General features: G+C 55.3%; 1 protein-coding gene across 1 annotated transcript; it reads right to left on the reverse strand.

Moving 5' to 3' along the window:
- Nucleotides 1-3,826: 3,826 nt before the first annotated feature.
- Nucleotides 3,827-18,967, reverse strand: SCRT2 (scratch family transcriptional repressor 2). The gene is made up of 2 exons (XM_016937263.4): nt 17,647-18,967; nt 3,827-6,714 (listed from the first exon to the last, which is right to left on the reverse strand). Exons 1-2 carry the CDS (start codon nt 17,777-17,779, stop codon nt 5,924-5,926), a joined length of 924 nt encoding a protein of 307 aa, XP_016792752.1. The 5' UTR covers nt 17,780-18,967; the 3' UTR covers nt 3,827-5,923.
- Between the last annotated feature and the right edge of the window lie 415 nt (nt 18,968-19,382).

Genomic DNA, 19,382 nt, shown 5'->3' on the forward strand with positions numbered 1-19,382 from the left:
GGGATGGGGACGGAGGCAGAATGCTATAGACTGAATATTTGTGTTCCTCCAAAATTCATGTTAAAATCCTAACCCCCAATATGATGGTATTAGGAGGTGGGCTTTTGGGAGGTGACTAGGTCATGAAGGCAGAGCCCTCATTAATGCAATTAGTGACTTTAAAAAAGAGATCCTGGAGAGCTCCCTCACCCCTTCTACCATGTGAGGACACGATGAGAAGATTGTGGAACCAGGAATCAGGTCCTTACCTGACGTTGAATCTGCTGGCCCTTGGATCTAGGACTTCTCAGTCTCCAGAACTGTGCGAAATACATTTCTGTTGTTTATAAACCACCTATTCTGCGGTAGTTTGTTACAGCAGCCTACACAGACTAAGACAGCCATGATCCGATCTGCATTTTTGAAAGATCCCTGTGGCTGCTGTGGATAGAGGGAGGGAGGCCAGGGAGGCAGAATGGATCCAAGGAGACCAGGGAGAAGGCTGGTACAGTTGTCTAGATAAGAGATGATGGTGGCTCTGGACCAAGGTGGAGACTGAGAAGATGGAGAGGAAAAATTGACAGGACCTGGTGGATTAGGTGGTAGGGTGGGGAGACAGAGGTGAGAGAGATGACCTCTGGGTTTTGTGACTGCAGGACTGGATGGGTGCTGGTGTCATTCACAGAGATGGGATGCCCCAGAGGAGAAGCAAATCACGGCTTCAGACCTGGGCTGGTCTCTGGTGCTTTTGGGATATCCAAGTGGAGGTGGCCTGCAGGCGGATACAGATTTGCAGCTCAGAGAGGAGGCTGGAATTGAAAATGTTAGTGTATGGGTCATCTCATGTAGGTAGAAATTGAACCCACGAGTGTAATGAGATTGCTTTAGGAGAGTATACAGGAACAGAAAGTTGGTTCCTTCCTTGGGTATAGGTAGGTGAGTCTGCAAAGCTGCTAGGTGGAGCAGCCAGACAAGTAAGAGAACCAGACAGTCATGTCTTGTCATGGAGGTCTCGAAGCTCTTCGAGGATGTCGTAAAAAGCAGACTGGATCCATCTGCCAGTTGAGGCACTTTGGAGTGCAGATAACAGGAACCTGATTCAACTGACTGAAAGAGTAAACTCATGTCTTCAGGGATGTTCAAGTAAACAGAAGTCCACAGGCAGCAAGCACCGTGAGTGGGATTCAGGGTGGTTTTTTCATTGGCTCCCTGATGTCATAAAAGACACAGGCTTTTTCCATGTCCCTGCATTGCCATCTGTGGTGGGGGCTTCATGTTAAGGCCAGTTCATTTCATGGTCACAAGATGACATGCTTTTCTGTTCACATTGGAGGGGAAGAGGAACTGGACTTCCTTTCCTCTTAAGAAAAAGGAAGCAGCAAAGTTTTCCATACCCTTCCAGCCCATACCCTTCCAGCAACCCTCTCCTTAAGTCTCATTGGCCAGAATTGGGTCATGTGCCCATTTCTGAACGATGGGAGATGTTAGTATTAGACCAGTAAAGACTACCTCTTAAGCTGATGTTCAGTCCCCAGATTGCATGGTTGCTAATCCAGGAGAGAGGGGTGGGGTGGAATGGTTATTGGACCCACATAACTGGGCTGGATATGGCTGATGGAGACCCAGCATTCTTTCCCACCTCCCTCTAGGGTGCCTTCTAGATTGCCTAGTTGGAGAGTTAAAAACTCTATTTCTCAGATCTCTTTGCAGCAAAGATACTAACAGGGAATTAAGTTCTACCAGTTAGATGTACTTTCATGAGACATGGATGGCAGAGGTGGGCCGGGGCCATCTTCCATCTTTTGACTCTTGCTACTGTCAAGATTGTCTTGGAGGTGTTAAGATTTTCTGTAGCAGTGTTCCAGCATTGTGCCACCAGCACAGTGGGAGACAGGAGATAGTTATAGAGGCAGTGGCAAGGGCCTGCTGATCCCTGGCTTGCACCTATGATGCGGTGTTCTTTATCTCAATAGTTCCAGTGCACCCTATTGACCACCAGCAACCCCCACTCCGCACCCTCTCCCACCACTGACTGTGGAAGAGGCAGGTGCTGTCTCAGTGGCAGCAGTTCTGCAGTGGGGTTCTGGGGTCCAGCAGATGGCTCACTTCAGCCCTTCCACAAATTTTGTCAGCAGCCAATTATTGAAGTATTAAATCCTTTCTCCTTCAAAGGAATTTAATACTTGTTTATAAAATCCTGTCTAGAGTGGTTTCTGTTCCTGGCACCTAAAACAAACATAATGGATCCAACAGCCAGTCACGGGCAGTGTATGTGGGTGGTTAAGGGATGCAGCAGATGCCTGGGTTTCTCAAAACCCCACTGGCGAGGCGGGCAGATCACTTGAGGCAAGGAGTTCGAGACCAGCCTGGCCAACATGGCGAAAACCTGTCTCTACTAAAAATACAAAAATTGGCTGGACGCGGGGGCTCACGCCTGTAATCCCAGCACTTGGAGAGGCCGAGGCGCGCGGATCACAAGGTCAAGAGATCGAGACAATCCTGGCCAACATGGTGAAACCCTGTCTCTACCAAAAATAGAAAAATTAGCTGGGCATGGTGGCACATGCCTGTAGTCCCAGCTGTTTGGGAGGCTGAGGCAGGAGAATTGCCTGAACCCAGGAGGCGGAGGTTGCAGTGAGCCAAGCTCACACCACTGCAGCCTGGCAAGGCAGCGAGACTCCATCTCAAAAACAAAAACAAAAACAAAAACAAATTAGCCGGGCGTAGTGGCACATGCCTGTAATTCCAGCTACTTGGGAGGCTGAGGCAGGAGAACTGCTTGAACCCAGAAGGCAGAAGTTGCAGTGAGCTGAGATTGCATCACTGCACTCCAGCCTGGGCGACACAGCAAGACTCTGTCTCAAAAAAAAAAAACAACAAGAAACCACTGGAGATTTTGCAGAGTTGTGGGGAGGTTCCCACAACTGCTGCTGTCGAAGACAGCTAGCACGTTGCTCAGGATGCAGCTGCTTGTCCAGAGGTTGTGAAGGGAAGGCGGACAGGCACCAGGGAGACAGTCTGCAAACTGAGTGCACTGCTTACACAGGAGGAAACTGACAAAGAGGCCCCAGAGGAGGCAGATTCTAGCCTGCAGCTTCCCCATCCCATTCCCTGGCATCCATCCCTCAAAGCATGCAGGTTATGCTTCTTGGTAAGTCTGAGTTGAGGGTAGGTGGCAGGGATTGGTGGTCCCCAGTGAAGTTTTTAGTAAGGTGAGACAGATTTGTATCTTGAAGGATCACTAAGGCAGCTATCGAGGATGATGGATTGGTTGCCTTGAACACTTTTGGTGACAGGCAGCTCAGAAGCTCTAGGGGCAAGTCACTGTTTTTGGACAACTTTCCAGCTGAGCCAAAGTCAACCTTTTTGCCTGCTTCCACTCACTGAATATGTGACCATATATGACTAGGCAGAGCAGTAGGGGGTGAACTGGGGAAGATTATAGGGGTTGTAAACTGGCTGTCAACAGGCACATGTGGACCACAGTTTTAACTGTTTGGTAGGTGCAGTTAATTTGAATCCTATTTCTCTAAGGTGAGACACTCTTTCCAATTAGTCACAGGCTTCACCTTCCCTAATGTCTTAAGGCAACTGGCTTCACTCACATGTTATTAATCTGGTTTTTAAACCCTTATTTGAGGAGTACTAAGGATTGAGGATGCCTGAGAACTTGTAAATGCCAAGGGACCCTCGGGGCTGTGTGACCCTTGGTGGCACCTACAGGCTGGTCAGGCTACAGAGAGGAAAAGGGAGTGGAAAAGTAGTATCTCTCAGATGCCCTCCCCTTCTTCTCATCCCCCCCTTCATCCCCACCCCTTGCTCCAATCAGAAGGTCTAGAGGCGATGGTGAGTGGCCAAAGTCCCTTTAATATCCCTGAATTGCGTTACAAGTAATACTGCTGGAGGTGGGGAAGGGATGGGGGTTTGGGGGTGAGTTGGGATAGGACGGAGGAGGAGCGCCAAGCGCTCATACAAAATATGGCCAAAAGGCTTAGCATGCATGGAAAATTATTGCTGTCAGAAGTTCCTATTTACAGGGTCAACACCCTCCATAATTGCTTCTGCTACCCCTCTCCCTCCCACCATCCCTGCAGCCTCCCTTCCCGCTGGGCCTGGAGCTGAGCAAAGGCCCATTCACCCCTCTGGAGCCCTAGGGAAGTGCCCCTGCTGCAGGGGTGCCTCCAGTCTCCCCCCTCTTTTGTGGCTAAGAGGAGGGGAGAGGAGGATCTGAGAGTCCAGGACTCCTGCCCCCAAGCTGGGTGCAGAGCAATGGGGCAGAGGCGTGTGCTTAAAGCGGAGGGGGCCAGGGCCCGTGCGCGTGGAGGTGTGTGCTTCGGTCCTCGCCCGGGCATGCAAAAGCGCAGCGGAGGAGGTAGTGGCGGCCAACGGGCGGGCGGGTGGCTGGCAGCCCGGCCCCTCTGTCCGGGAGAGTTGCATAGACATGGCCGGGAGAGAGCGCCCCTCCCGGGGAGCAGGCCAGAGGCCCCAGCGGGTCCGGGGCTCAGTCGGTCCCTGGAACCTGGGGTCCCTCGGGAAGAGGAATAAACAGGAAACAAATCGAGGAGGCTCCTCTCTCCGGGCCGCCTGGAGTGGCAGGGGAAGGTTCAGGAAGGTGGGGACCTGCCCCACGCCTGGACCTCCTGACGCTCCCTCACCCCCCCAGTTGAGGGTCAGCAAGCTGCCCCCCCATTCTCGAGTCCCCTTCCTTAGCGAGTGCAGGCTCTGAAGAGGGTGGGTTTCTCCCGAGACGCGGGGGTGTGTGTGGTGGGGGCAGCCCTCTGTGGCCTGTGCTGTCCCTCTCCTTGCCTGGCTTCCTGACCTCCCAGTCCAGCTGGGGAAGCCAGACGGTCCCTGGGTGAGGCCAAGAGATTAAATAGAATAATAAATAGATAAATAAATAAATACACAAATAAATAACTGGAAGGACCCAGCCGGATGGGGGAAGGGCATTGGCGAGGTGCTCCAGACCTCCGGTGCTCCAGACCTCCCCGTAACAAGTAAGGAAGGGGATCTGTGGCCCTGGGGATGGGGGAAAGTGCTCAGAGAATCTGGGGGTAGGGCAGCTCCAGACTGTGGAAGCCCAGGTTGTGCCGGGGTGAGAGAGGGGTTACATTAGGGGGCAGGGCCCTGAAGTGCCCCTCAAGCCCCCTCCAGGTTAGGTAGACTCAGAGGGGTGAGAGCTGCTAGAGAGGTGAGGGCAGCTGGAGCTGGGGCTGGGAGTGGGTGATGAGATCCCCATGGACTGAAGACAGTAGGAAATGTGTGTGGGAGTGGGGTGTGGGGGTGTGTGTGTGTGTGAATGGCCGGACCTAAGGCCTGAGCATGGATGGGATCAGGGACAGATTGGAGACTTCAAGAAGGGTGAAGATTAGATCCCCAGATGGACACACTCTGGGAGATTCAGCAGAGGCCAGAGGGATGGTCTGGGGTTGGATTGTGGTCTCAGGGCGGCAGGGCCTGCGTCCAGGTTTGGATGGGGAAACTGAGGCAGGTATGGGCGTCAAGGGTATAGGTTTGCGGCTTTCATTGGGGGCTCCAATAGAGGAATGGTCAGAGAGATTCAGCTGAGAAGCGAGAGAAAAGATCTAGAAGTTAGAAGAGCAGCGCGGGGTCTGGGAGGGAGAAATTTCCGGCTCTGGGGCGCGGGAGAGGTGCGGACCTGGTGCCTGAGTTGGGAGCCTTGAAGGCGCGGACAGGGGGGTCAAGGTCCGAGGGATGGCCGGAAAGGATGAAGTGGGTCGGGGGAGGCCGGGGAAGACGGTGCTGGAAGTGAGTCGTGGGTTTGGGGGTTGGAGAGAAAAGTTCCGGGCCGGGCCGGGGGTCCCCACGAGAGGGTCATGGGCAGGGAAACGCAGCCGGGGGTGGGCGAGGGCGCTGCGGGCGCAGGTAGGGGGCCCGGGGCGCGTGGAGAGCGAGTTCCGGGCGCGAGGGCGAGGCGGAAGGCTCAGCTGGCCGGGCCGGCGGGGGTCGGCGGGGGTGGCTCGGCCCCCTTGACGCAGGCTGCCTCGCAGTGCTTGTGGAGGTAGGACTTGAGCGCGAAGCTCTTGTCGCACTGGCGGCAGCGGTAATGCTTGAAGGCCGAGTGCGTCTGCATGTGCGCGCGCAGGTTGGAGCGGTCGGCGAAGGCCTTGCCGCAGTGCGCGCAGCCGAACGGCTTTTCGCCGGTGTGCGAGCGCATGTGGCCCTGCAGCAGCCAGGGCCGCGAGAAGGCCTTGCCGCACACGCCGCACTTGTGGCGCAGGTTGTGCGTGAGCACGTGCATGGCGAGCGCGGGCATGGACACGTAGGCCTTGCCGCACGTCGGGCACTTGCGCGCCAGCTGGCTGTCCAGGCTGCGGTGCGTCTGCTTGTGGCGGCTCAGGTTCGACGACGTGGCGTAGGTCTTGCCGCACTCGGCGCACGCGTGCCGGTGCCCGCCGCCCGCCTGCGCCCCCGCGCGCCCCGCGCGTCCCCCGGCGCCCCCCGCGTCTCCCGAGCCCCCCGCGTCCCCGCCGCCCCCGCCCCGCCGCCGCCGCGAGCGCCCGTCCGAGATGAAGAAGGCGTCCATGGAGTAGCTGTCGGTCACTGCCGCCTCCCCTCGGAAGTAGCGCGCCGACAGGCTCGACTGCGGGCTTTCGGGGTCGCTGTACTCCTCCGGCGCCGCCGGCGGGTACGCGGGCTCGGCCGGGGCCAGCTCCAGGCCCGGCTTCTGGTCCGCATCGTAGCTGCTCGGGGGCAGGCAGTGCGGGGCGTACCCTGGAGGGGGCGAGAAGTGGAGGGGCGGTGAGAGGAGGCGCCGAAGAGGGTTTCCCGCTTTGAGCGGGTCACCCTTTGCGCCTTCCAGCTTGGCGCCCCTGTGGCAGCTCCGACAAGTGGTGGTCTCCGACCTGCACCTCAGCTCTTCCTGTCAGGCAGCCTGGGTTCAATTCCTTCCTCCATCGACGGCAGTGCAAATAGCCGCCACCCCAACCCACGGAGCATGGGGCCAGCACGGTTGTACAGAGCGTACCTTCACTATCCAGTGCTCACAACCGCGGAGTGATGGTCTTGTAATACCCACTCTACAGGTAGAGAAACTGAGGCGCAGAGAGATGCAGCAGTCTAACTTTATAGTCAGGAAGTGATGGAGCCCTTGCCAGTGTGACCCTGAAGCCCATGCTGTCTCTATTCCAACAACATGCTGCCATTGCAGTCCTGTAACTTCTCTGGATCTCAGTTTTCTCATCTGCAAAATGGAGCTTGTGATTGGACACCTCCTTCCAGGGTCGTTGGAAGGACTGAGTAAAGTGACGATAATAAGCGTGTGTTAAGCTCTTACTGTTTGCCAGACTCTGCCTCGGTGTTTTACACATGTTAACTCTAATCGTCACAGACCCAAGGAAGTCGGCACTATTGTAATCCCCATTTGATGTGTAAGGAAATGAACAAAGGTGGGGGAGCATACAGTAACTGGTATATAAATGTTAGCTATTATAATTATGCTTTTTACTTGCTTGGAGATAGTCTCCTCCCCCACCACACTGTGAGCTCCCCATGGTTGGATCTGTGTGCCCAGCACATGCCTGGCTCAAAGTAGGTGTGCGATGAATAGATGTTGCATGAAGGAATCACAATCCAGTTAGACCCACCTGCCAGGGTTGCTGGAGCATTTAACAGGGGTCAAGTGTGTGGCATGTAATAGGTGCTACAGAAAGGGGACTTCCTCGCACCTGCTCCCAAGCCTGCTCTAGAAGTCGTCGGAAGTCCGCAGTGAGAATTCCCCTCCCCCTCCTCTTCCCACTTAGCTGGAGTTGGACCAGGAATCCTGCTGCCAAGGGTTTGAGTGATTGGTGGGTGGGCAGGTGGGGTCTCCCAGGGGATTCCATAGGGGAGTCTCATGGGCAGGGGCCATTCTGATTTCCCTCTGCCTCCCATGGCCTAGGCTGGTCCTGGCACCTTCCCTGAGACACTGGGGGCTGGGCTCCCTGGAGAGTTTCTGGCAGACAAACTTTTCATCCTGGCACTTGATGGGCAAGTGATTCCATTGTTCTGTGATTCCACAGAACAATGAAGGTTAGGTCCGTTTGGGAGGTTTCCCAGCTGGGGAGTGGGATTTGACCTTCTCCTGGTGACCCCTGAGACCTGTAACCACTCCTCCTTCCCTCCTCCCCATAGCCTCCACTGAAGTGAGCAGGTGGAAGAGGGTTTTGTAAGGGGAAACAGGGTTCAGGATGTTCAGACTTTTAGCTGGGTACTCTGGTCAGCTTTCGTTTCCCACACAGCCTGGCTGATTCAGCTTCCAGGCCTTTGCCTCTCATCTGGAGTTTGGGATGGACACAGGGTGAAGTCTGTGTGCCCCTGAAGGCAAGGGTGTGCCCTTATTTTTACCTCTGTCCCTTCAGCAGCCAGCACAGGGCCCTCTGCACACAGAAGTCATTGTGGATTATGGAAGTGGATGACTCGGAAGCGGGGGGCTCTGTGGTTGGATGTAAAGGGGGATAGTGATAGTGGCAATTTTTTAATCTGGGGAGAGGAGATGCCCAGCCTCTCCGCACCCTATGTCTCCCGTCCCATCTGCCTGTGGTCTGGAGGTCCCCCTGCTTCCCACTCCGGGAACCAGGCCTGGTACTCGGGTCCCAGAACATTCAGGAGTGTTGTTTCAGACTGAGTTAAATACCCGTCAGGCACTCCCAGACCCCCCTCCTTCTCCTTCTGTATTTCCTCACGTTGTAATTCCTGGTGATGATAATAATAGCTAATATTCACTGAGCACTTACTGTGTGCACCAGGCTCTGTGCTAAGTGCTTCGCTCCCATCATCTCACTGAATCATCACAAAACTACTCTCATCACAGATAAGGAAACTGAGGGACAGTGTGGTGATGGCACTTGCTCCAGGGGTGGAGCAAGGATTGGAATCCACTGCCCCCTTGGTTTCCCACATACTGGGAGGTCCTCCAGGAGGGGCTGTGGCTGAGCTGTTCACCTCCCATTCCCAGGGCCCTAGCTGGTGGGCACTTAATAAGTATTTGTGGAATGAGTGGTGATGATTTGCGAGGCCAGCCTCACTCCCCAGCCTAGCAGGACCTGGTATAGACAGTCCTATTCACCTGGTCTCAGGGCAGGTCTGCATCTCATGTGTCTGGGGCCATGGAAGGGGAAGGGTGATTTGGTTCTCCAACACAGATTCCAGCTGAGTGCCTTTGGGTGGGTTGTGCTTCAGGTCCTTTTTTTTTTTAAATGGGATTTATCTGGAGGGGTGACTGATCACGTAACCAGTGCTTTGCATGTTCTATTATTAAAGAATGACATATTGGATAAGAGTAAAACTTTGGTGCCAGACGGCCTGGATTGTTTTGGCTCTACCATTCCCAGGGGTGTGACCTTGGCCAAACGATTTGGCCTCTGTGTGACTCTACCGTTTCAGTAAGGGGTCTGCCAGTAAACAGTATATAAACAAATGATAACCAGCACTCTCAGAGCACTCCTGTGTCAGGCATTCTTACAAGGGCTTTCCACACGTGAAAGCATTCTACCCCTGTGACGCACAAGGTGGTACCATTTTATAGAAGAGGAAACCAAGGCACAAGGAAGTTACGTAACAAGCCTAAGATTGTGCAGCTCATAAGTTAGAGCCAGGATTCCAGCTCAGTGGCTGGCACATTTTAAATCCACCACGCATGTTGGCTGTTATTATGAACAATAATAACAATCTCCCCAGATGGGTTTCTGTGCCGCAGCTTTCTTGGCATCTGCCCCAACACATCTTGCTGCTCCTCTCTGGGCCTCTGTTTCCTCACCCAGGATGTGTAATTTCTGTTTCACGTTCTGATGGGAAAATATCTGGTGCTTAGTAGGAGCTCAATCAGTGAACCAGAGCGTTCTCCATGAGGTGCTCTGCCCATGGCGCCCTCTGCTGGTGGCCCTCAGCGCTGTTGACTTTACTCCTGTTGCCAGGGGCTCTTTATGAAGAAATAGGGGTGCCTTTAACAAAGGCTGCTCATTTGCCTAGGGAGGGATGCAGAATTGTCCTCAGGATAGGAATTGTGAGCCCAGACCAGACACCCAGTCAGTGGATTTTGGCATGGGTTGAGAGCATCCTATGAGAGTTTGTGTGGTCATGTTAGGAGGAAGTGGTTCTAACTTGCTTTGTGACTGTGGCCAGGTTGCTTAACCTTTCTGGGCGGAATCTATACATGACAAAGATGGACTGGAATGGTCTAAAGACCCTTTCTGCATCATGGCTGAATCAGTCCCTCCATGATGCTCTTTGTCCCCTCCACTCCCAGCTCCTCCAATTCCACCCCGTTTTCCTCAGATTCACAGATATCTCCCTAGGCAACCTTGGGCAAGTTACTTAACATCTTTCTGCCACACCTGTATAAGGGAGTTCATAATAAGGTTGAATAAATGAATGCATGTAAAGTGCGTAGTACAATGCCTGACACATAATAGCTGCCCTCTTGAGCTGTTATTATTGTTGTTGGTAGTATTCCTGTGTTTCCTGGTGATATATCCTTCTAATCTGCCAGGGAGTAGGAGATACACATGGGTGTCTTAGGCTGCTGTGTGACCTTGAGCAAACCACCTCACCTCTCTGAGCCTCAACCCTGGAGACTCCTTTAGGACACTAAAAGCCATACTTTAACCTAATGCATGGAACCCAGACAGGTACCTTCCTCTGCCCTAAGAGTGACTATAGAAGGCTGAGATACCTATCCTGCAACTGACAGGGTGAGACAGGACTCTTGTTTGGGTTCCCACAGAGATAGCGATGAGCTGGGATTCAGAGAAAAGAAAATCTCAGATGAGATCTCTCATCCTAGCCCTTGAATTCAGGCCTTGCCATGTGACCTTGGGTAAGTCGTATAACTTATCTAGGCTCAAATCCTCCATTTGAGGAATGTGGACCAGAGCCACCCCTGTCATGTAGGGATAGGGGGAGGGCCCAGAAATACTTTGGAGATGTGCACATGTCACCTGGAAATGACTTTGGTTTTCCCTGCCCAAGAGTCTTGATATTTTAGACTGAAGGTCCAGAATCTGTCTTTTTAAAAATCGGTACTCAAAGGAGTGGTGAAAGGGAAATTTATGAGAACTAAGGTGCTGGGCCCTCTGCAGACACTGTCTCATTTAGCTGCCTGACCCCCTGCGGGGATGGAGGGGGATGTGTAACAAATACTGCTACTGCTACTGCTGGTGCTTCCAACTAGCACCAGCCTCCCTGTGAGCCAGACATTGCCCTGTGCCCAGAGGCCCAGAGAGGGGAGAGGATTTGCCCAAGGTCACTGAGAGGGAGGCGGCAGGTTTGAAACCCTCCAAGGCCTGTGTTTTTTCCAAAACACCAGAGAGGGCATGGAGACTTTGCTGGGGAAGAGATCTTCAGTTGGTAGGGGAAGGGGTGGTGCGTTTCCTCAAACACTCCCTAGTTAGCCTGTGGTAGGGTGGGTGGGGGCACGGGGTGGTGGGGGCATGGAGAAGCTGTTGTGGAAAATGCTTCAGCCTCTTGTAAATATTTGTAAATCATACTTAATAACAGTAATGCTATCACTTACTGAGCACTTACTTGGTGCAAGGCATCCTGCTAAATGCTTTGTGCACATTAGCTCATGTCTAAGGTCACTTCCCTCCATGCCCTTGTTCTGCAGAAGCTGAAGCCCAGACAAAGGCCTTGACCCACCTCAGGTCACAAAACAAGTTCTCATCAGAGCTCGGTTGGCCTCCTTTTCTTTCCTTTTTTTCAGTCCAGGACTCCTTTCCCCAGTCTCTCCCAGACTCCCAAGGTGCCAAACTTTCTCCAGGGAATTCCTAGCCTCAGCCTCACCTCTCTCTCCTACAATGGGCAGAAAAAGACAGGGGCCTGGTGGTGGGCCAGCTTCCCAGGCGGCCCACTTTCCTGAGGAGGGCTGGGCCCTGCTGGGTGGTGGGGGCTGGAGGGGCTGCTGTATGGGTATATTTAGAGCTGCTTCTTGCTGTGCCAGGGCCTCGGGCCTCGAGAATCAGCTCCAGCCAGCTGAGCAGAAAGCCAGGTCTGTCAGCAGCAAAGCGGGATAAAAATAGTTTCTCCTGTCTGCTCACAGAGCTGGGCAAAGGGGCTGGGTACCTCCCCCTCCCCTTATTATAGCATCTTTGTTAGCGGTTCCCTGGGCACTGGACCAGAAATGACACCCACCTCCTCCAAAGGCCTGGCAGCTGGTACATCTGCCCACGGGGAGGAGGTCCCTGTGCCCAAATGAGCAGGGGACAGAGTGAGGTCTGGCCCAACATGACCAACGCTGCACGGCTTGGGGCTGATGCCCACTGACCCAGGCCCAAGGAACTTTGAGAGAATTTCAAGGCTTTTCCCCACCACCCCCACCTCTTGGAATTCCCCATATTCTGGTCTTTCCTGACTGTGACCCAATTCCTGTGGCCTACAGGGAGGTCCAGAGCTCTGCAGGAATCAATAGGAAGGATTTTTCAGGGGGGTATGGAGATGAGAGTGAGTGGCTCAGGGTCTTCATTTGCCCAGCCTGGTTCGTGGAGTTGCCTCCTGCTCCCTCGGGGGGGATCTCCAGTGGGCCCTTTCTGGGCCTCCTTCCGGAGACAGGGTGTGTTGCGCAGTGCCCCACCTCTTCTCCCGGCCTCCTGCTTTCTGCTCTGCCGCCTCGCTCTCTAGAAGGGTGCACTCAGAGGGCCCATTCCAAACCCCTCCCTATCCAAAGGCTGGCCTGGCAGTAGATGCTTCACTTCAGGGGAGTCCACAGCTGGGAAAGAGACCAAGAGGCCCGAGGGACCCCATCTCTCCCGGCAGAGGGCCTCCAGGCTGTGGGGGCCCCTAAAACCTGTGGATGTAGCACCCACTAGGGAGGTGTGACAGGGTGCACCGTTTATGCTCTTGTGACTTTGGGCAAGTCACGGCCTCTCTGTGACCTCAGTTTTGCCTCTGTAGGTTGGAGTGAATCCTCCCCTGCACCCCCCTGCCCTTTGCCCACTGTGGATTTGTGTGGCCAGAGAGTGTCTTTGGGATGTGTAGATTGCTGTACTGACATAAGAGACTTGGTGTACTCTCTGGCCCTCCTTCAGCAATCAAAGACTGAGACTATCTAAAGTGTGGAAGCTCAGCTCAGGACCCTCACGTCCCTCTCATAACCCCAGGCTTTAGAGGAAATCAGGGGTTCCCAGATTCCATATCTCACATGGGCCTCATCATTCCACACTTCCACTGAGCCCTGTTAATTCACAAGAATATTAGATTTCTGGGTCCCTAGAAGGTCAAAGCTGAAAGAGATCATATTCAACCGTTTGATATTATGAAAGGAAAACGGAGGCTGGGAGGAGAGGGGAGACTAGGCCAACGCCACACGGAAGGCTAATGGTGAGTCTAAGACTTGAACTCAGCCCAGCCTTGAGAGCGGATCTGGACAATGACCTTGGACTGGAAACTGGGCCTGAATCTTGATTCTGGACCCAGCACTTTGCCCTGGACCTGTTCATAGGTATTGAAATTTGAAATTGGACCTGGATTTGTCCTGGATAGCAGACCTGGACCTATAACCTCAGACACTGACCTTGGACCTAGTCCTTGGACCTGGTCCTATACCTGAAGTTTGACGTAGGCATTGGACTTGGACCTCAGATCTGTACTTGGATGTTGGACTGAATGTTGGACCTTGACCTAGACTTTGAACCTGGGCCTCTGACATGTCTTTAACCTGGACCTTGGACCTGGACCAAGGCCGAGTTACCAGGGAAAGGGGTGGTTAGAGAAGACTCAGATGGGCCTGCTGTGTGTCCGTGGGCACCTCCCCAGCCTTCTCTGTGCTCGCTCTTCCAAAAGACTGGGGAAGCCCTTTTGCATTGCTGTTCCCCAGAGGAGCTTTCTGAGGTGTGGAATGGATGTGTGGCAGCTGGGGACATTGGGCCGGGCTCCCGGGCTTGGCCTGGAGCGACTACCCGGCACCATCAGAGGGAGTGAGAGGAAGTGGGCGCTGGTTTAATGTGGTCAGCTAGATAAGCCCATGGGTAGAAGTAGGAGAGTTTCCTCAGCTTGCTGGGGGAGGCTTAATGTAGCTGCAGAGGGCAGACAACTGCGTTATTGGATTGGCATTGATCCCTCATCTGCCTGGGTTGGATGCACTCTGAGAGGGCAGGAGGGCAGGACAGGGCGGGGATGCAGAGGAAGGGGGGCCTGGCTCCAAGCTGGGGTTCGGAGTTAAGGTGGAGGGGAGGCAGACACTCCAGAAGATATTCTTGGCAGGGGCCCACAGAGACCACTGACGTGCATGTGGGTGGGCCACCTTCTTTGGGGTGGCTGAGAGTCCCAGTATCCTTCAGACGGGGGCCCCGGTCTGTGGGGAGGGCTTGGTGGAGTTGGAGGGTAAGGTTAGCAGAGGGTTAGGATGATGTAAGTTGGCATCTCCCAGAAAGACTGAGTCTGTGCTCAGAATCACCCAGGGGAGAAGAGGGGAAGGGAAAGCAGTGGAGGAGCAAGAGAGGCATCTTACTTGAGGGGACAATGAAATTAGATCTATTCTCTCTTATCAGGGAGCTCTGCAGAGAGACCTGGTGCTTTCCCCATTTGAGGGGCTCCCCTTCCCTATTTTGGAGTTCTGTGGGCTTGGGGGGACCCTGGAGCACAGACACACTTGCTGCACCCTCTGTTCTGCCTGGTGGTAGAGGCTGAAAGGGAGTAGGAAGGCAAAGAAGAGCATTGCTCGTGTGTGTGTGTGTGTGTGTGTGTATGGAGGAGGAGTCCTCCAGGAATTCTCCAGCATTCTCAGGCATTCCCAGAGCTGGGGTACACCTCTTTAATTTGGGGTTCTGCATCTTTATCAGCTAGGAGCTTGTGGTTTCTCTGACCTCCACATTCACAGGCTCCCCCAACCCCTGCTCCCCCCACCCAGGTTTCCCTCCCGCCAGCCTCATCCTGACCCTGCAGCCCGAGCTGCAGGAATGGCTTGTAAGAAGATCTTTCTAATAACTGGAACTATCTCCAGCCCCAGGCCTCCCCCCCCCTCCCTCCCTCCCTCTCTCCTTCCCTCCCTCCCTTGCTTCTCCTCCCTCCCTCTCCTCATCTTCCCCCCCTCCTCTCTTTCTCCTTGTTTACCCAGCACACTTACACACGCTGAGAGAGAAAAACGTCGGCTCAGCAATTTTTCACACTTCCCTCAAATGCTCAGCAAGCTTATTTCCGGCAGAGCGGAGACAACGGGCCACCAGGAGCTGGCGGGCTCTCAGCAGACCCCCAGCACCCTCCACCCGCCCAGGGAATAAGGGATCCCTCACTGCCCAGTCTGGCCACACCCCAGGGAGGGAAGAGGCCCCTGAAAACAAGACAAGGCAGACTTTGTATTTCCCAGTCATACCTAGGCTTGGTCTCTGGCACTGACCGTCCACTGCAGACACTGCCAAGGTGGCCAGGCCAGGGTGCCTGTCCTCACTATGGGGTAGCCTACAGAGACCAAAGCCAAGAAAAGTGCCCGATCCCAGAAATGCCGCTACCCTCAGCCAGGTGGCGTATGTTCAGGGGAGCCCTAAGGAAACCCTGACAGTGGCCTCCCAGCATCCTGTGAGACCCCTGTGCAGGCATCTCCAGTGCCTGACATTCCATAGTTGACCTTCACAGAAGCTGAGCTTGTCAAAGTTGGAAGGATGCTTAGTTTATGCCATCAAAACTCTTTCACTGCTGGGGAGGCTGAGGACCAGAGAAGGGAAGGCACTTGCCCAAGGTCACACAGCAAGTGAGAGATCTAGAGCCCAGGCCTCCAAGTTTCAGGCCAGGTTTCTGGCTATCAGCACAGCCTCAGGATTCCTGAGAGGTGAGGGAGTTGGTCTGGAGCCCCATGGGGAAAGGGACAAAGACAGAGGTGGTTCTAGGGTGTTAAACCCGGTGGAACCTCTGCAGAAACACCCTGCTGGTGGCTCTGCACCCGCCCTGCTTCCCACTATTCACTCAGGGGCTCCTTTCAAAGCTTTTTTTTGGACTGAATTCAAGGCAAGGCATTCTCTTGCCTCCCTCCTGAGGAACAGCCTGCAGTTTTGGCTGTGCATGGGAAATTCTCTGGGCTTCTCTGGGTTTCCTCAGCTGGCCTGGGGACAGGACCAACGGGGCTTCAGGGGGTGGAATCCCAGAGCTTTGTGTCAGTGTCACTCCCTTAAGAGATCCATATCCCAAGCTTGCAGATATTTCAGTTTCTACCAGCTTTGAGCGCACACTCCCCAGCTTTGGCATGGCCCCAGGTCCACCCTCTGTCCTGCCAGCCCTCAGCCCTGCTCAGCCATGTCCCTGGGCTTCTGTCCTCCACCTCAGGAGGCCCTGTGATCAAGAAAAGAGGACAGTAGAATAAGGGATGTGGGCAGAGGAGAAGGGGTTTCTGTTAAGGGTCTGGGGGATGCCAGTGGATGAGGGGCTGTAGCTGTATCCCTGATCACTCTGTAACTTCTTTGACCTTGATGAGGTCACAAAGCCCTTTGCCCAGCACTCTTTCTCTCTCTACCTGGTGTGGCAGAGTGATGGAATGTGGGTGAAGTGCTTGGAAATCCCAGAGGTGGAAGCCCTCACCCTCCCCGGCTCCTGTCTTTGCCATCTCAGTTCCCCCCTCATCCTCAGTCCTTTCTTTTCTCCTCTCTCAATCTCCCTCTCTCTCTCTCTCTCTCTTTCCCCACCCCCATCTCTCTCTCTCTCTCTCACACACACACACACACAACCCAAAGCTGCCACATGTGATGTCAGATCTCTCACTACCAAAGGGACACCTCCTCTTCAGACACCTGCCCTGGTGGGGGCCATCAGGGGAGAACCCCTTTGTGATCCCCTTGGTGGAGGATGGGATCCACAGAAGCAGTCTCCACTTTCCCCTGCCTTCCACAGATCACCCCCTTCTGCACCTGAATGACTTCTCTTGTCCCTCAAACCCTTGTCCCTGCAGGAACTTGTTCTGAGAAGAGATGGAGTGTGTGTGTGTGTGCGTGTGTGTGTGTGTGTATGTAGTGAGGAGGGGGCTTACGAGGAGCAGCAGGGTTGGTTCTGGAGGGGGTTGAGAAGCTGGGGATGGGGAAGGAGTGCAATCCAGGGGACCAGGAGCCACTTTGGGGGAACCCCTCCCAGAAATCCTCTCTTTCTTGCAGTCCCCAGGACAGGCCCAGCCTTTGGCAGGCATGTGGCTGAGGGTAACAAAAGAGTTATTGAGAGAGGGGGTCTGAGAGCACTTGTGTGACATCGGCAGGGGAGCAGCTTTGAAGGGAGGGAGGGCGCCCCCAGCCACCCCCAGGGAACCAACCCTGTCTCTCCAGGGACTGAACATCCAGGGCCCTTTACCTTCCCCCTTCCCAGGCAGCCAGCTTCTCTTCCTCAACGGGGGAGAGGGAACCCTCAAACTGCCTTGTGCCTTAGTGCCCAGCACTGGCCTTTCACGAACAGCCCTCTCTGTGTTCTCTTGCCACCCCCTCACTCTAGCCCTATTTGAGGGCCACAACTTTCAAAGTCCCGGCTGGCGCGTGGCTGCGGGATGGGCCGACCCCGCGACTTTCCCTTTGTACGACCTAGCCCCTGCCCCGCCCGCACGGCCCTTGGAAAGCCCGGGAGGAGCCCACGGCCAGAGAGATCTCCTCCCGGGGGTTTCCTGTCGCACGCGCCCCTCCTCGTGGCCCAAGCTGGGGAGGGCCCCAGCTCCCCTCGCCTCTTCTCCCAACCCCCCCCCCCCCCCCCACCCCGCCGGGTCCCACTCACCGTTGTCCCCGGGAGGCCTCCGGGCGCCAGGCAGCACGTAGGCTGTCTCCAAGGGGTGGTAGGTGGGGGCCGGCACCCCGCTGCACTGGAAGCCGTCCCCTTTGATCTTCTTTACCAGGAAGGAGCGCGGCATGGTGCGACTGGCGGGGGGCTCGGCGGGGACACTTGCGTGGGGCCCCGGTGGGGGGAGGCGGCCAGCCGGGCGCGATTGGCTGTGTCCGCGCGGGTTTTCAGCACTGGACAGCTCCCGGCGGGCTGGAGTGCGGGGGGCCGCTCGGAGCCGGCACCGGTGGCGGCGGCCGCGGCTCGGGCTCGGGCTCGGGCTCCCGCTCGGGCTTGGCGGCGGCGCGCAGACAGGGGATCGCAGGAGCTGTGCTCAGCACTCCGGCTGCCGGCTTTATATGGGACGCAGGCTGGAGGAGATCAGGTGGTCCCCTAGCAATGGAACTGTTCAGCGCTCTAATCCATCAAATGTCCCCCAGGACAATCGCTCCGCACACGTTCCCCTGAACCGGCGGCGGTGGGGGCAGGCCAGGAGCAGGGAGCAGCGAGCAGGCAGGAGGGGAGAAAGTGAGGGCGAGAAAGGCGCAGAGACAGAGAGAGACGGAGAAAGGGGAGTGAGGGGGGCGGGGAGAAGAAGAGAGACTCGGAGAAAGACAGAGACATACAGGGAAAGAGAGACGCACACGCGGAGAGAGGTAGAAATAGAAGCAGAGAGACCAAGATAAGGACAAAAAGACACAAGAGAGAAACACAGAGAGAAGAAAGACAGAGATGGAGAGAAGTAGCAACACACACACACCCACAGGAGGAAAAGAGAAATCCAGGCACACAAAAAGGAAGCCCCCCCAGGGATGCAAAGAAAGGGAAAGAAAAGTGCAAAAGCGAGGGGGAAGCCGAGGGGAACGGAGGGAAAGCGGTCCCGAGCAGGCGGGGTTCAGGCACATGGGGCCACAGGGAAGGGGATGCAAAGAAAAGAGTGCGCACTGGCCAGCAGCCACCCTCCCGCCTCCAGTCCTCTCCCTCTCCCCCAGTTCTGAAGTGGCCGGGGTGGACACTCAGCTTTCACTAGAGTGAGTCTCCCCTCCCCCCTGCTCGGGCTCCCACTGGAGCCCCCTATTGGGTTTGGGGTTCAACTTTCTTCTTCCAGAACTGGTGGGGGAGCAAGTCCCCCCACGCCGATGCCTGGCCTTGCTCAGTTGGTCCTGTTCCGGTGCCTAGCTCAGGCGGGCGCTGCAAGAGGAAGTGAAAATCGTCCAGTAATTAATTTTCCTGCTGCCGGGGGGTGGTGGTTTTGACACATCCGAGGCAGTGTCTTTCCCTGAAGCGGGGAGCAGACAATAGAGACACGTGGACTGGGAAGGGAGAGGGGGGAAGGGAGGGGGAGCGGGGCTCCTGCTGGAACTCTTTGCAGGTCAGCTCCTTTGTCTCTAAAAGGATCTGAGCAGACCCGCCACCCCCAGTCCGATCCAAACCTGGGGGAGCCCCCATATCTTGGCAGGACCAAGGAGCAGGAGAGCTCAGCCCCCTGCCCAGAGGGTGCTGGGCAAAGCCCCATGGTGGCGGACCTGCTTCAGCAAGTGTGGGATGGCCAGTGCACAAGAGTCCCAGAATCAGACTCTAGGAATTCCAGGCTCTCACTGTCAATGGAATTCTGGTTATGAGATGCAAGGCTGGTGGAGTGGGGATGTCCTTTTGGGACTGGGTCATCCAATACCAGTTTGCAGGCTAAGACC

The sequence above is a fragment of the Pan troglodytes genome, chromosome 21 (assembly GCF_028858775.2).
Source record: "Pan troglodytes isolate AG18354 chromosome 21, NHGRI_mPanTro3-v2.0_pri, whole genome shotgun sequence".
In the NCBI taxonomy this organism is placed as follows: domain Eukaryota; kingdom Metazoa; phylum Chordata; class Mammalia; order Primates; family Hominidae; genus Pan; species Pan troglodytes.